We start from the raw sequence: 14,486 nt of genomic DNA, 5'->3' as shown, positions 1-14,486 counted from the left end.
TTCAATCTCGAATTATCCCCGTTCAACTTCCCACGAAAAGGTCAGCCTCGAAGTTGATAAAAGGTCATTCCCCACAGGCGGATTAATTAATCGGGGGACGGCCAATCTATAGCGTCTATAAGCGAATCTCATTATTGTCCAGTCAGCCGCGAAGACTGACGTACATGTGACTACTTCAATACGAGCGTCCAACTCGTGAGCTACGCTTTCAACTCTCCTCAACCCCACGAATAGTATTTGCCGCGTAGTTCGAGCGTAATTTAGTGGCTACTCGAATGGTTCTTGATATTTGGAGTTGGTTTACCTTTTACTCATTAATTCGTGGGAGTTCTAATATAGGGATTCCTCGTTCCGAGAGATATTCCTGATAGGGCTGTGCGAGTAGTGGTTTTAGGCAATCGAGTCGCGTACCGAGTATCTGAAAATTATTTCGTTGAGTATCGAGTCGGATAGTATTATTGTCGAGTCGGGTAATCGAGTACTCGATTAAGCCCAAAAATTATTTATTCGAGTAGTCGAGTAGTTAAGAAAAACGTTCGGGTATTCGATCAAGTTTTTTTTCGGGTAATTGTCTTTCATTATTCATAACGGTATTCGTGATTATTCATAGCTGTATTAAACTTAATATATGATAATTCATAATGAATTAACAATTTAAAACTTAACAATTCATAGATGAGTTGACTGATTAACTGTATTATTAAACATTTAAACTACTAAATTGATACCTAAGTAAGCTAAGCGTAACGGTGCCGTAACCACCAAAGCGCCATCCGAACTCAAGGAGAAGAAAAGCCATCAGAGCGTCGCGTTGAAATGATTGCGGCGGAAACAAAAAATTAGTCAAATACTCGTTGAATAGTCGAGTACCCGAACATGATTGGAAAAATAATAACCGAACGAATTCAGCAAGGTGGCTTATTCGAGTATTCGAGTATCCGAATATGTAAATTTTCGATACTCGATAATCGACGAGTATTGCATTTTTCTTAATCGAGTTACGAGTTCGGGTACCAGACCTAAAAATATTACCCTTTAAGGATTTATAGTTAACTATCTCTTTAAGAACGTTTTTGAGATATCTTTCGGAATTTTTGTAAGTTTAATTTCGGTATTATACCGAAATATATCCTTTAATATAATCCCTAAATATATATCGGTAATATATTATACAGGGTGTTTCAAAAGGTTAGGCAAAGATTTTAAGGAGTTGAGTTGTATGCCTGATTTTTTCTTATTTTCCTACGATGAGTGAAAAGAGCGGCAGAGAGCTTCAAAGTGTGGCTTACTAGCCCCTGGAAGTAGGCTGCAACAAGCACGAAACCAGCATCAGGGACTTTAAATACTGTTTAAGTTTACTTTTTTTACGCTAGTTACCTCGATTTGTTTACAATGTCCTTTTTTCCTATCACACGATTCCAAACCTTAATGTTTGCATTTCCCTGCTGCTTGGTTTTGCGCTTGTTGCAGCCTACTTCCAGGGGCTAGAAGGCCACACTTTGAAGCTCTATGGCTTTTGAAACACCCTGTATATTATTATTAACTTAGTGTTTGTTTTGATAGACATTCAACTTCCATTCCATTCTATTCTATTCCATAAACAATTATATTTAAAAATTGAAAACTGATTTATGGTTATTACCAAAAATTTCATTGAGCAACCCGCCAAGTAATTTCGTTTAGAACCATAAATTCACTTTTCATCGTCTCCATTAAAAGCATCATTTGATCAACAAAAATGTATGAAAAATGTAATTTATTGTTCTTTACTGAATTGTGGAATACCCTAGAAAATATAATAGTTTGAAAATAAAATGTCCCATATACTTATAAACCCTTTTCGTAAGAAAACATCTCTCCGAGGTGGTGTTTGTGATGAGCGATGAATTCGGGTAATTCTATGGTTTTAGCCCATACACTCGCGATGGCAATGAAAATTGGACGTCGGCGCCCTTGGGGGAATCACTATGGCGAGAAAAATCCCAAACGAGCGTGACGAATGGAGATTTGGCTAAACTACCTCGTTCGGATTTAACCGCGGACTATCGTCATAAAACTGGCGTTTCGCTCATTAGCGGGATTACGTTTTTGTTTATCCCTCACCTGCAATGGGAGGATGCTTGCTTTTCCGTGATGGAAAGAGATAATTACTCGCGTTACGTGGGTTTTCGCGACTTTAATAACTCACGTTATAGTCAGGGAACGTGGTATAAAATTGACCTCTGAGAAGTCGCCATTTTATAATATTATATTATATTTTATTTAGAAGTTTCATTAATTGTAATTAGTGCTCGGAATTGTTTATTCATTATCCACAAGTTTTCCGATTTATTTAAAAAATGTTGGTAAAAAGAATATCATTTTAACTTATTTAATTATGTTTTTTACGCAACTAAGCATTTATTTGAATAAAAGTGGCATTTATTTAAATAATTGTTTGTTTTATTTAAATAATTGGCTTATTTACTTTCGATTATTTGAACATTTTACAATTTTTATTCAACTATTTGTTATTTAAATAAATATTATTAAAGGCTTTAAAAGTCGCTCGATGACTTAGGCCTAAGGTGGTGCCTTGGGTATTAGCCTAGCTGATTATTATTATTATATCGCCGAGCTTATTTTATTCATGGATAAAAATTTATCGAAATCCGAGCACTAATTATAATTAACCGTTTTTATTGCCGTAAAAGAAAGCAAAAATCGTAATAATTTAAGTGGCGACGTTTAGGGGGTAGTATAGATATTTTATGGCCTACCCTGATAATTAAAGAGGGCCCCCAAATCATACCAAGGGGCCCAAAAAATTAAAATGGTTAAATTTTTAATTTCTTAATATTGCTATATAAAATTATTACATTGAGCGAAGAAATTGCAATTTGAGTATGAGTTACCGTAGGTAGCTTTAGAAAATTAGAAGGGGTCCCAAAAAATTGACAAGTGTTTAAAAAATTAAAATTGGGTCCTCTCCTATGTTTGGAAATTAACGTTGTTTGGTACTTAAATTTTTGGTTTCCAAATAAATGAACGGTAACGCGAAGAGATTCATAGACACACAGTTGAGTCACCTTTTAGGCAGCCAAGAGACACGATTAGCCCCAGCATTCAGTTCGATATCGACGCAAATAATGTTTTTTTTCTTCTTTTTGGCAATGATATAACGACTTGGTAAATAGAGTGAGCAAACCCAGTTCAATCTCGAATTATCCCCGTTCAACTTCCCACGAAAAGGTCAGCCTCGAAGTTGATAAAAGGTCATTCCCCACAGGCGGATTAATTAATCGGGGGACGGCCAATCTATAGCGTCTATAAGCGAATCTCATTATTGTCCAGTCAGCCGCGAAGACTGACGTACATGTGACTACTTCAATACGAGCGTCCAACTCGTGAGCTACGCTTTCAACTCTCCTCAACCCCACGAATAGTATTTGCCGCGTAGTTCGAGCGTAATTTAGTGGCTACTCGAATGGTTCTTGATATTTGGAGTTGGTTTACCTTTTACTCATTAATTCGTGGGAGTTCTAATATAGGGATTCCTCGTTCCGAGAGATATTCCTGATAGGGCTGTGCGAGTAGTGGTTTTAGGCAATCGAGTCGCGTACCGAGTATCTGAAAATTATTTCGTTGAGTATCGAGTCGGATAGTATTATTGTCGAGTCGGGTAATCGAGTACTCGATTAAGCCCAAAAATTATTTATTCGAGTAGTCGAGTAGTTAAGAAAAACGTTCGGGTATTCGATCAAGTTTTTTTTCGGGTAATTGTCTTTCATTATTCATAACGGTATTCGTGATTATTCATAGCTGTATTAAACTTAATATATGATAATTCATAATGAATTAACAATTTAAAACTTAACAATTCATAGATGAGTTGACTGATTAACTGTATTATTAAACATTTAAACTACTAAATTGATACCTAAGTAAGCTAAGCGTAACGGTGCCGTAACCACCAAAGCGCCATCCGAACTCAAGGAGAAGAAAAGCCATCAGAGCGTCGCGTTGAAATGATTGCGGCGGAAACAAAAAATTAGTCAAATACTCGTTGAATAGTCGAGTACCCGAACATGATTGGAAAAATAATAACCGAACGAATTCAGCAAGGTGGCTTATTCGAGTATTCGAGTATCCGAATATGTAAATTTTCGATACTCGATAATCGACGAGTATTGCATTTTTCTTAATCGAGTTACGAGTTCGGGTACCAGACCTAAAAATATGTCGGCTACTCGATGATGATCGAGTACTCGCTCAGCCCTAATTACTGAAGAACCTTGAATCAACGTTAAAGTTGAAGTTCAAAACCGCATCGCTAAATGACCCGCTCTGATATTTTCGAACGCTCAAAAACACTCGAAAACGATCCGATCTTTTTAAGAAACCCTAAAAAAGTGAATATAATAACGATTGGCGAATGCCTTCGGGGCAGATAACGCGACTAATTCGAGGCTGTCCTTTCGTACATCCGCTGGCCCTCTTATGAGAAAGAATGGCTTTTGATAGTTGGGGGATCTGCCGTTTGGGCTGGTATGGCCATTCAAAAGGTTGTTTTATCGCCGAGGTAATAGGGGCTTTCTGCCAAAATTATCGCCACTCGTAAAAACTCAAATTATTTCGATTGAGGAAGGCCGATTTTTCTCTCTTCTCTCGGGGCTCCGAGGTACATTCCGCGACTAGCCGGGCCCCCCTGCCCTCCCCCCACAGTTGGTTGCCCCCCGCGGGTTGTGGAAGGAAGAAGTTTCGATCGGGCATCGGCGGCGCGCGCATTTGCGGAGAAGCGGCGTTATGTCGAGACCATCATCGTCTCGATGACGTCTCCGCGTGGCGCGTGCGCTTGACCGTTTGGCGATTCTCCTTATATTCTCGGCGTCCTCCCCCCTCTTCTCCCGAATGTCGGGAAGCCTTTTCCGAGCCTAGTTTCTTATCCCGTCGTCGTTGGCGACGAACTAGCGAAAATCCGAACGAAGGGGAAGAGGCCATTCGCGTCGTGGCCGGGTTGCCGAAACCAGCAGGCGCGGGCTCCCGAAGAGCTTCCCTCCCGTCGCGTGCTCTCTCCTTTCGCGCCAACGTCCCCTTCTCTTCTCCATCCGCGGTCCGAGGGAAATCCTTCCCCGAGCGGGAATCCGAAACGAAGGGGTCCCTTTTGGGCCCCCAAAAGCACCATCACCGGCCCACTTCCGAAGAAAAGCTCCCGTCGCGCGGTTCCTCTCTTTCTCCTCCCGCCGAGATCCCACCAGAAACGGCCCTTCTTCGATCAGTTTGGCCCCGACCGACGTTGCCGCGCCGCCGATCTCCAGACTCTTCCGCCGCCGTCTTCTTTTGACAAGACCGAGGCTTAGCGAAATATTCCCTCTCGACGCGTTTTTCGAAAATCCGAGATGAGACGCTCGATCTCCGCGCTTCCCCCCGTTCAATTCTCGCCACCGAAAGGACAATTATACCGAACGAAAAATCACCCCTCGACACTTTGTAAATAGACCGGAGGAAGAAGAAATAAGCCCGCTTCTGGGCTCTAGATTTAATTTTTTACGATCAAGTCCGGGGAACACTCTTTTTAAATTTCTTCTTCAAAACGTTCAAAACATAAGAATTTTTAAATTGAAAAAAAGCAAAAGCTAAAGTCGCTCGTGTATTAATTGAAGCGTAATTCCGCGCCACAGCTCGACCATGCCACGCAGTTTGAACTCTTCGCTGATGAAACCCTTGGTGGTGCTAGCCTTGCCCGGCATGTACCTGGCCTACAAGATCACCGAGTACAAGAGGCAGCAACAAGAACAGAAGAGAAGGAAAGTCACCGAGAAGGAACTCACCAACCTCAACCACAAAATCGTAGGTCCCTCTTTCTCAATTTTAATTTAAACTTGTTGCCTAAGCCACCGTCCCGTCACGCTAAATCCACCCCACTTGTTTACAGGGTGGAAAGTAAACAAAGCGCGCTTTTATCATATATACCGCTATCCTAAAAGGGCTCGTCTTCTTTTGAGGGTCACCTAATGACCCATAAAAACGAAAAGAGATCCCCCAAATTTGACCCTCAAGTTTGTCTTCTCTTTCTCTCTCGTCAGATGGCCGTCATTCACCACTCCGTGACTTACGCGAAAGCGGCCTCAAAACGTATAGCCGCCGTTGCGAGGGAAAAGGCTGGGCGGAGACGTTGGGGAGGTGTAAGAGGCCGAGTATTGTCGGGTAAGATCGGGAGAGCGCATCCATCCGAAGTTTCGCATCCGCAGTACGCCAAAAGACCTTCTGGCTGGGTCGATGGCGAGCTTTCCTCCGCGCACCACCCACCGTATATCGCCTACCGCAACGACCCCCCTCCCTCCGCACTCTCCGTATCTTTCATTTCCTCTTCCTAAAATATGGCCCCACTTCTTCGAAAAATCGATGTATTTCGACATCTTTTGTATACGGTCTACAAGTCAGGCATCGAAAAAAATAATTGCATCTTCGGCGAGAGCCCGAAGTTAAATTATTTAGGCGCGGAATATTTTGGGAAAAATCGATGAATAATTAATTTCCGTCTCGCGCTCGAGATTTTACCGCGCGCGGTTGTTTCTATATTTGAGCCTTAAAGATATGAAAAAAATAGGTCAAACGCCTGTAGAAGTATTCCACACGCCGAACACCAGTGTGCGGGGAGAAGTTAATTTACGGGGTCTAGACTACTAGCGTCATCTATACGTATACCTCGTTATACACCGAAATTTTAAGAATTGGGGTTTTTTAATACGTAATTTCCGTTATAGTTTGGGAAACAGATCTCGAGTGATTGTCCACTCTAAAAGCAATGTTCCGCTTTCCATTTTGTGTACCAACCCTTATCGGATTTCCAGAAGCGTATCAAACGCGTTTCGTCGCCAAAACCTTTTAAAGGTCAAAGGAAGCTTTGGTAGACTTAAATTAGGTAGCGGGGGGTGGAGGGGGGTGCGGTTAAAGAAGTGCGTAGATAAAATACGTCCGTGATTTAGCGCTTGCGAATTTCTCAATTGGTCGACCCACTTTCTTTAATTGAGGATGTAGAAACTTTAGTTCTGATGTATATTTTATTTGACAATCTAAATAGGATGAAACGTTTACGCTCAATTGTGCCCGTGACAAATTGAAAAGCGTCTATCAATTTAAAATTTACTGTACGGGTTACAGATATTTTATTTTCAGTTAGATAACACTTGCTGAATGGTGTGGCAAATATTAAGAGTACGTGACGTAAGCGATGCTAAAATTTTGCCAAATTAGATATATGTAAAATATATTTATATATACTATATTATACATATTCTATATATATTTATATAGACTATATTATACATATTCTATATATATTTATATAGACTATATTATACATATTCTATATATATTTATATAGACTATATTATACATATTCTATATATATTTATATAGACTATACTATGTATATACTACCTAAAGGTTCGTGTTTCCAGCAAAGCATATTAGCGAGATAGGGAGATAAATACTTATATATTAAACTTATTATTTACCATGGTGAATATTAGTAGAAATTATGTTTAATTCAGAGAAAACGGCATGGTATTAGAATATAAAACTTATTTTATACAAGACGTTTCGAGCCGAGGCTCTTCTTCAGTCGTTCGTTAGTTTTAATTTGATTTAAAATTTTACCACGCGCCATATTCAAGTTCTAATATCACGCGAGCAGAAGGTCAGCGTGTTAAAAAATAAACAAAAGTTTTACTGATTTTAACAATTTACGTGTGTAATAGAATCAATGTAACCGATAAATCCAAAGTATATGTAAGTCAGTGTGAATTATTAAAATATAAATATAAAATAAAATAAAATAAAATTTTAAATCACAATATTACCCCAATTAGTTACTTCTTGACATCCTTTATCTAAATTTAAATTACCTAGTTTACGAATATACAATCCTTCATAGAATTTTCTTTTGTACCAATTGGTTTCCCGTTTTAAAATTTTGTAATCATCCCATTTAATAGAGTGGTTTAACGTAGACCAAATATGTTTTGAAATTCCGTTATTCATATCGCCCTTAGCCACGCAGGATTTATGTTCACGTATCCTGTCTAAAATGGAACGTTTTGTTTCACCAATATACGTTTTTCCACATGAGCAAGGGATTTCATAAATAACGCCTCGAATGGCGGAATCTTCTATTTTAGGTTTTAAATGAGAAATTTGATTTTTTAGTATATTAGTGGTTTTTGATACTAAGTTTATTTTATAATTTTTCAAAATACGTTTAAGTTTCTCTGTGGTTTTAGGTATATAGGGTAAAACTAAAACCTCCTCTTTAGGTTTACTTTTCATATCAGAAGGCATGCTGATTAAGTTTCTGTCAAATATGGTTTCTATAAGTGTTTTTGGATAATCTGATTCAATTAACTGATTTTTAATTTTTAATTTATCCGCAATTGGGTTATCAGATATGGATTCAATATGGTGTTTTAAACCTTTTACGACTGATGTTTTTACATGGTTGGGGTGGTTTGAATTAAAGTTTAAAAAGGTTTTTGAATGAGTAGGCTTTTGGAATAATGAAAAGGTTAGTTTACCATTAACATTTTTAATAAATAGGTCTAAAAAAGGAATTTCGTGGTTAACTTCTAGTTCAAGAGTGAAGTGAATAGAGTTATGTAAATTATTTAAATCATTGTGAAAAGTCGTTAATGAATCCAAGTCTCCCTTCCATACAAAAAATATATCATCCATAAAACGAAGCCAGCAAGCCAAATGATTTTTGTCCATGTCCGACCCAAAAATGGTATCCTCTAGATTTTCCACGAAGAGATTTGCTATAACCGGTGATAATGGATTCCCCATTGCTAGGCCGTCTTTTTGTTTATAAATTTGGGAATTAAAGTCAAAATAAGTACTATTTAAACATAATTCGGAAAGCTTAAGAATTGTATTGATTTTAAGAGGAGATCTTTGTAATAAATTAGGGTCATTTCTCAATTTAGATTCCAATAATTTAAGGGCTTCATTTATAGGGATACTACCATACATATCGGTTATATCAAAACTCCCTAAGACGTCATTCTGGGATAAGACAGGGCAATGGGATTTTAGTTTTTTAATACAATCTTCAGAGTTTTTTAAACAAGAAATATTGTTTCCAATTAAAGGGGAAATTATATTACATAAAATTTTTCCCGTGTTGTACGTTGGGTTTCCATATGAAGCTACTATAGTTCGTAGTGGGTTATTCGGCTTATGAATTTTGGGTTTTCCATAAATATGAGGGGTCTGAACATTGTCATTATAGAATCTAAATCTCTCCTTTTCCGTAATTTCTTTTGATTTCACCGCTTGATTTATAATAATCCTAAGTTTCCTATCAATGTCCTGAGTACAGTCATTTTTTAGCTTTAAGTAATTGTTCTTATCTAAAGACTCAGCCATCTTGTGAACATAATCAAGTCTATCCATAACAACTACTTTTTTACCCTTATCCGCTTCTAAAACAATAATGTCCTTATTTTCTTTAAAGAATTTGAGAGCTGTTCTTTCAATTTTGTTTAGATTTGATGGAGTTAAGTTTTTCACTTGTTTCTCGTGTTTGAACGAATTTTTGATTAGACTCCTTATTTCCTGTTTATCTTGATCGGATTGTTTTGAAGTGCGTAAGAAATTTTCAGTTGTAGCATAGATATCATTGATATTGGGATTGGTTTGTGTTGGTTTGAAGTTAAGACCCTTTTCTAGTAGCGAAGTTTCGCCGGTTGTCAATTGTCGATTAGAAAGGTTGGTGATTATAGAAGGGTTAGATGGATGATCAATGTGATGTCTCGATTTCGGATTACTTGTAGCGTGTCTGAGGCACAGTTCGTTGAATTTTCGGATATGTTTAGATTTAGCTTCTTGGAACTCTTTAGAGTTAGAACGTGAGATAACGTCAAGTAAAATTGATAAAATCTGAGTATCAAGGGTGTTGGAGAGGCGGTTAGAGAGAAATTTAAATTCTTTTTGAAGGTCCGCTTTCTTTCGTCTTAGGGCTAGAATACTATCATGAAGGATGCTACTCTCCAGAGTATAAGTGTCGCGTTGAATTCTTACATTCCCACCCGACGTGGGTGTATAGGATGATCTAATTCGTAATCCATTAGGTATCAAATTCCATGACTTACATTTACTCAAGAAGGTTAGTTGATTCGATACTCTTGCCAAAGTATTGCCAACATGACGAGTCCGATAAAATGATGATACATGTCTCTGATCATGTATATAATCGTATATATTAAACTTATTATTTACCATGGTGAATATTAGTAGAAATTATGTTTAATTCAGAGAAAACGGCATGGTATTAGAATATAAAACTTATTTTATACAAGACGTTTCGAGCCGAGGCTCTTCTTCAGTCGTTCGTTAGTTTTAATTTGATTTAAAATTTTACCACGCGCCATATTCAAGTTCTAATATCACGCGAGCAGAAGGTCAGCGTGTTATTACTTATTTCTAATTACAACCACTTCGCCATCCGCAACACCCTAAAGTTTATATAAATGTTCGTTAGTGATGAGATTAGTCTTCGAGAATGAATCTTTTCCATTTCGGGCATTCGGGGATTATATTTATAGGTTCTCTCAACTCGGATCTCTCTCTTCTAACTGTCGCTGTTTTCGCTCCCTCCGATCTAATTTGGAGAATTTTTAGCGGCGTTGACGTCACGGGTGCATCCACCCTGAAAGAACGCTGAAAAGAGAGCTAATTACGGTCGCCATAGTAACGAGCTCCGGAAAGATTTATCCTCCTCAGTCTTCGCTCTTCAGCCTCTCTTTCTATCCGGAGAGTAGCTTATTGCGGCGTAAGAATGCTGTAGCGTTTAGGCTGGAATGATGATGCCCCGCCAGGAATATTAGATCGTGTCGCTGAAGAGATTCGCGCTTAGTGAGTCCGAGATGAGGTCGGGCCCCGCTTTCTATATTACCGACCGTTTCGAAGTTTTCTTTTACGCTTCTACCTGGAAATTTACCCGGAGCGTTTCGTACAGGTACGCGTTCGTACTTCAATGCCCCTAGGATAATCTCTCACTGTTTTAGGAAATTAAAAAACTTGCGGTAATGATGCCAGAAATATTTAATTATCACTCGCATTGGCGTCATCTCTATTAAATATGAAACATTTTGAGTAGTGTTGTTAATTTTCCGGAAAAATAAAATGCGGAAAAATTTCAAGAACATTTTCCGCAAATCGGAAAATAAAAAATTGAAACAAATTACTTTTAAAGGGTTTTTAATGTTTTTAACTTTTTATCGATATAAAATGTCTAATATCAGTAAACATACTACAAAACATTAATAGTGTTACATTGTTAATCAGTTTAAACTAGTTTAGTTTTACTTTCATATTTGAAAAATTTAGGCGAAAATGTAGCTTTATTTAAATTTGCAAGCAATATATTAGACTAATCATGGAGTGAAAACTTTTTTATTTTTTTTCGGAAAAATTCGGAAAATGTTCCGGAAAAAAGGCCTCGGTCATTTTCCGCGTAAAATTTTCCGACTTACAATACTAATTTTGAGTCTATACTCGAAAGTCTTGTTCAAAAAACCAATAAATTCGACCTATTTTATAATTCTATAATTTATCAGCTGCTCGGATAAATTGTTGTCTGATAAAAAAAAGGTATAAATTGAATTAAATTTTTATGCCGTTGCCAAAATTTATAACTTTACAAAGTATTTTCGGTACTAGAAAATACTTTTCGACTGGAAAATATAATATTTTCTTATCTTTCGCAATATTTGGAACGAGTTCGAAAAGTGATCTGTTTGAAAAGCTATTGAAAAGTTTCGAACCAAGTCCCGCGTCATTTATCAAAATTTTTCAGATTTTAGGCGCGGTGACAGAACGGCGCTTGGCCAACATATATCGACGCAACATCGTCCGCTTTTCGATGACCTTCTCGCCGGATTCTGCTTGCCACGGTGTTTTCCATCAAATCCCAGGATGAAAAGGGGGAGACACCTAAAAGGGCAATTGCCTCCCCTCTGTCAAAAATAGTCAGCCATAGCCCGGGTGATAGAGGCTAATCTAGGCAGTGGAGACTTTAGGGTTGAATCGATCGAATCGGAACCCAGATCGATACGAGAGCCCAGCAGGGGGGGAGGGTGCTAAAAAAAAGGGGGGGGGGAGTTTTTTTAATCGACGGTGAGCGTGTCACCATCAAATGACTTTCCGTGTTAACATCAATCTCTTTCGATCCAAACATGGGGAACCCTACCTTCGGCAACTTTGGACTGATTTTATTTTCTTTGCCATTGGCGCCCCTGGGCCAACGACACCCTCCCTTTAGATTGCTAAATTGACCCTTTTCCGCACCCGCTTCCGCCTCTGCTCTTCATTAGGTTGTCCGCTAGAAAGGTGTAAGATTTTGTACCGAAACGGGTGAAGTTTGTCCTATCGAAGGGTATACGTTATAATGCATCTGTTGTGCTTCTTTATGGTTGGATAATCGAGTTGAATGATCACGTTCCAGGTGTCTCTCTCTTGATTGACCGTATGAAGAAATCGCGTCGTCTTTTGCTAGCCTTGACAATGATGCTTGATGAATCGTTTCCTCAGCAAACCACACACTCCCTGCCTCCCTCTATCACCGAAGTAATTAATTCATCCGTTCCTTTTCGAGTCAAGCTACTGCAAATTTAAGGCCGCTAATAGGTGAAACTATAAAGTAAATTTGGTCTTAACCAACTTGTTGAAATGGGAAAACAAAATCACGTGACTACCTTTTCACAGCCAACTTCGATTCGGTAACTCGTGTTCATAGTTGGCCGGGCGACGGTAAAGAAAAAAATTATTCCTTCCAGATACTGCAGACAGCCAATTAACTTACACCTTTCTATTACAAAATGTTTTAATTAATAATAATAAATAGATCATTTAGACGAATCGATCAAAATTGAAACCACCATTAGCAAAATAAAATGAAAAATAATTCGTATTTCTTAGGATAGATGGCGTTGCGGTTCTCCACAAAGTCAAGTGACTACCATCTTTTCAGCCCCCCTGGACTTTATAGTTTCACCTATTGGAGTGTGACGTGTATTATACGTCATGTTTCGTGACTTACGTCATCACATTTTTATCTCTGACTTGGACGCTGATGGTGCGACCATTGCGTTGGGAATAAATAGAGGTACAGATAAATCTGGCTATCACGGGACAATTCTCGTCCAATAAGGAGACTTTATGATATTTATCATTCTACCGTGGCGACATCTTTCATTAGCGACGACAGTTACTCCTTATAGAAATTACCCTCGCTCCTGGTTCACGCGACCGAAGATAGGTGTCGCCACGGCCTAATGATAAAGTTGATAAAGTTTCTTTATTGGACGAGAATGGTCCCGCGTCACCATGGGAACAGAAATCGTAGTTGTAATTCTAGCAGTACTATTCCCAATTCAATGGGTGCTACCTCATTAATGATTGAATACGACCCTCAATTCATTACCACTCGCGATAGACCGGCAATAATCAATATTGATGATACATTTCACATTATTTTATATAACAATTGGCTTTACAACTTTTATCGAGAAGTCTACGACCTAAATTGCGTTTAATCCGTATAGACCCTCTGTGTGAAAACGTATTATTTAAATTTGTAGACCAAATCTGATACGATTTTCCCTTTGATGTTGCTCTATTTAAAACAAAGTACGAGTTAATTAAAGGTTTGAGCCGGATATACCGAACAAAGCATATATGTGACTGGGAATTCTTGCACTTCTCTCATTGCCCGACGAAGTACGAAATTAATAATCTCGCGACTGTTTGCTAACGTTCTTTTTCTCGGAAACCACTACTTAATTATTAACTCAGAGCGTCTTTCATGCGTACGCTTAAGCGTTAAATTATAAGCAGTCGCGATTTTGTTAACCTAACTTTGATTTCGTTTAAACTCGGTAAGTAGAACTTCGTGTAACTGGAAAATCCTTAAAAGGGTTGACAAGAATGGGCTTTCATTTTGAATTTCTCTACGGAAATTAAACAACTTTACCCATATTTACTCAAACTTACCCAATCTACGTATATTTACCCATATTTACTCAAACTTACCCAATCTACGTATATTTAGCCAAATTTACCCATATTTACCCAAATTTACCCATATTTACTCAAACTTACCCAATTTACCCAAACTTACCCAATTTACGTATATTTACCCAAATTTACCCCAAACTTACCCAAACTTACCCAATTTACGTATATTTACCCAAATTTACCCATATTTACCCAAACTTACCCAATCTACGTATATTTAGCCAAATTTACCCATATTTACCCAAATTTACCCATATTTACTCAAACTTACCCAATTTACCCATATTTACCCAAACTTACCCAATTTACGTATATTTACCCAAATTTACCCAAACTTACCCAAACTTACCCAATTTACGTATATTTACCCAAATTTACCCATATTTACCCAAACTTACCCAATCTACGTATATTTACCCAAATTTACTTAA

The 14,486-nt window shown here is 38.0% G+C and overlaps 1 protein-coding gene across 1 annotated transcript in view; it reads left to right on the top strand.

Moving 5' to 3' along the window:
- Positions 1 to 4,814: 4,814 nt before the first annotated feature.
- Positions 4,815 to 14,486, top strand: part of LOC149932557 (uncharacterized) — a 56,267-nt gene continuing 46,595 nt past the window's right edge. The window contains exon 1 of the mRNA XM_090155813.1: positions 4,815 to 5,829. Coding sequence (XP_090011939.1) covers positions 5,668 to 5,829 — 162 coding nt within the window. The 5' untranslated portion in view covers positions 4,815 to 5,667. The remainder of the gene's footprint in view (positions 5,830 to 14,486) is intronic.

This window comes from Leiobunum rupestre, chromosome 8 (genome assembly GCF_980474605.1).
Source record: "Leiobunum rupestre chromosome 8, qqLeiRupe1.1.hap1, whole genome shotgun sequence".
In the NCBI taxonomy this organism is placed as follows: Eukaryota; Metazoa; Arthropoda; class Arachnida; order Opiliones; family Sclerosomatidae; genus Leiobunum; species Leiobunum rupestre.
The sequence above is the reverse complement of the archived record's forward strand: the minus strand, read 5'-3'. Positions and strand labels throughout refer to the sequence as shown.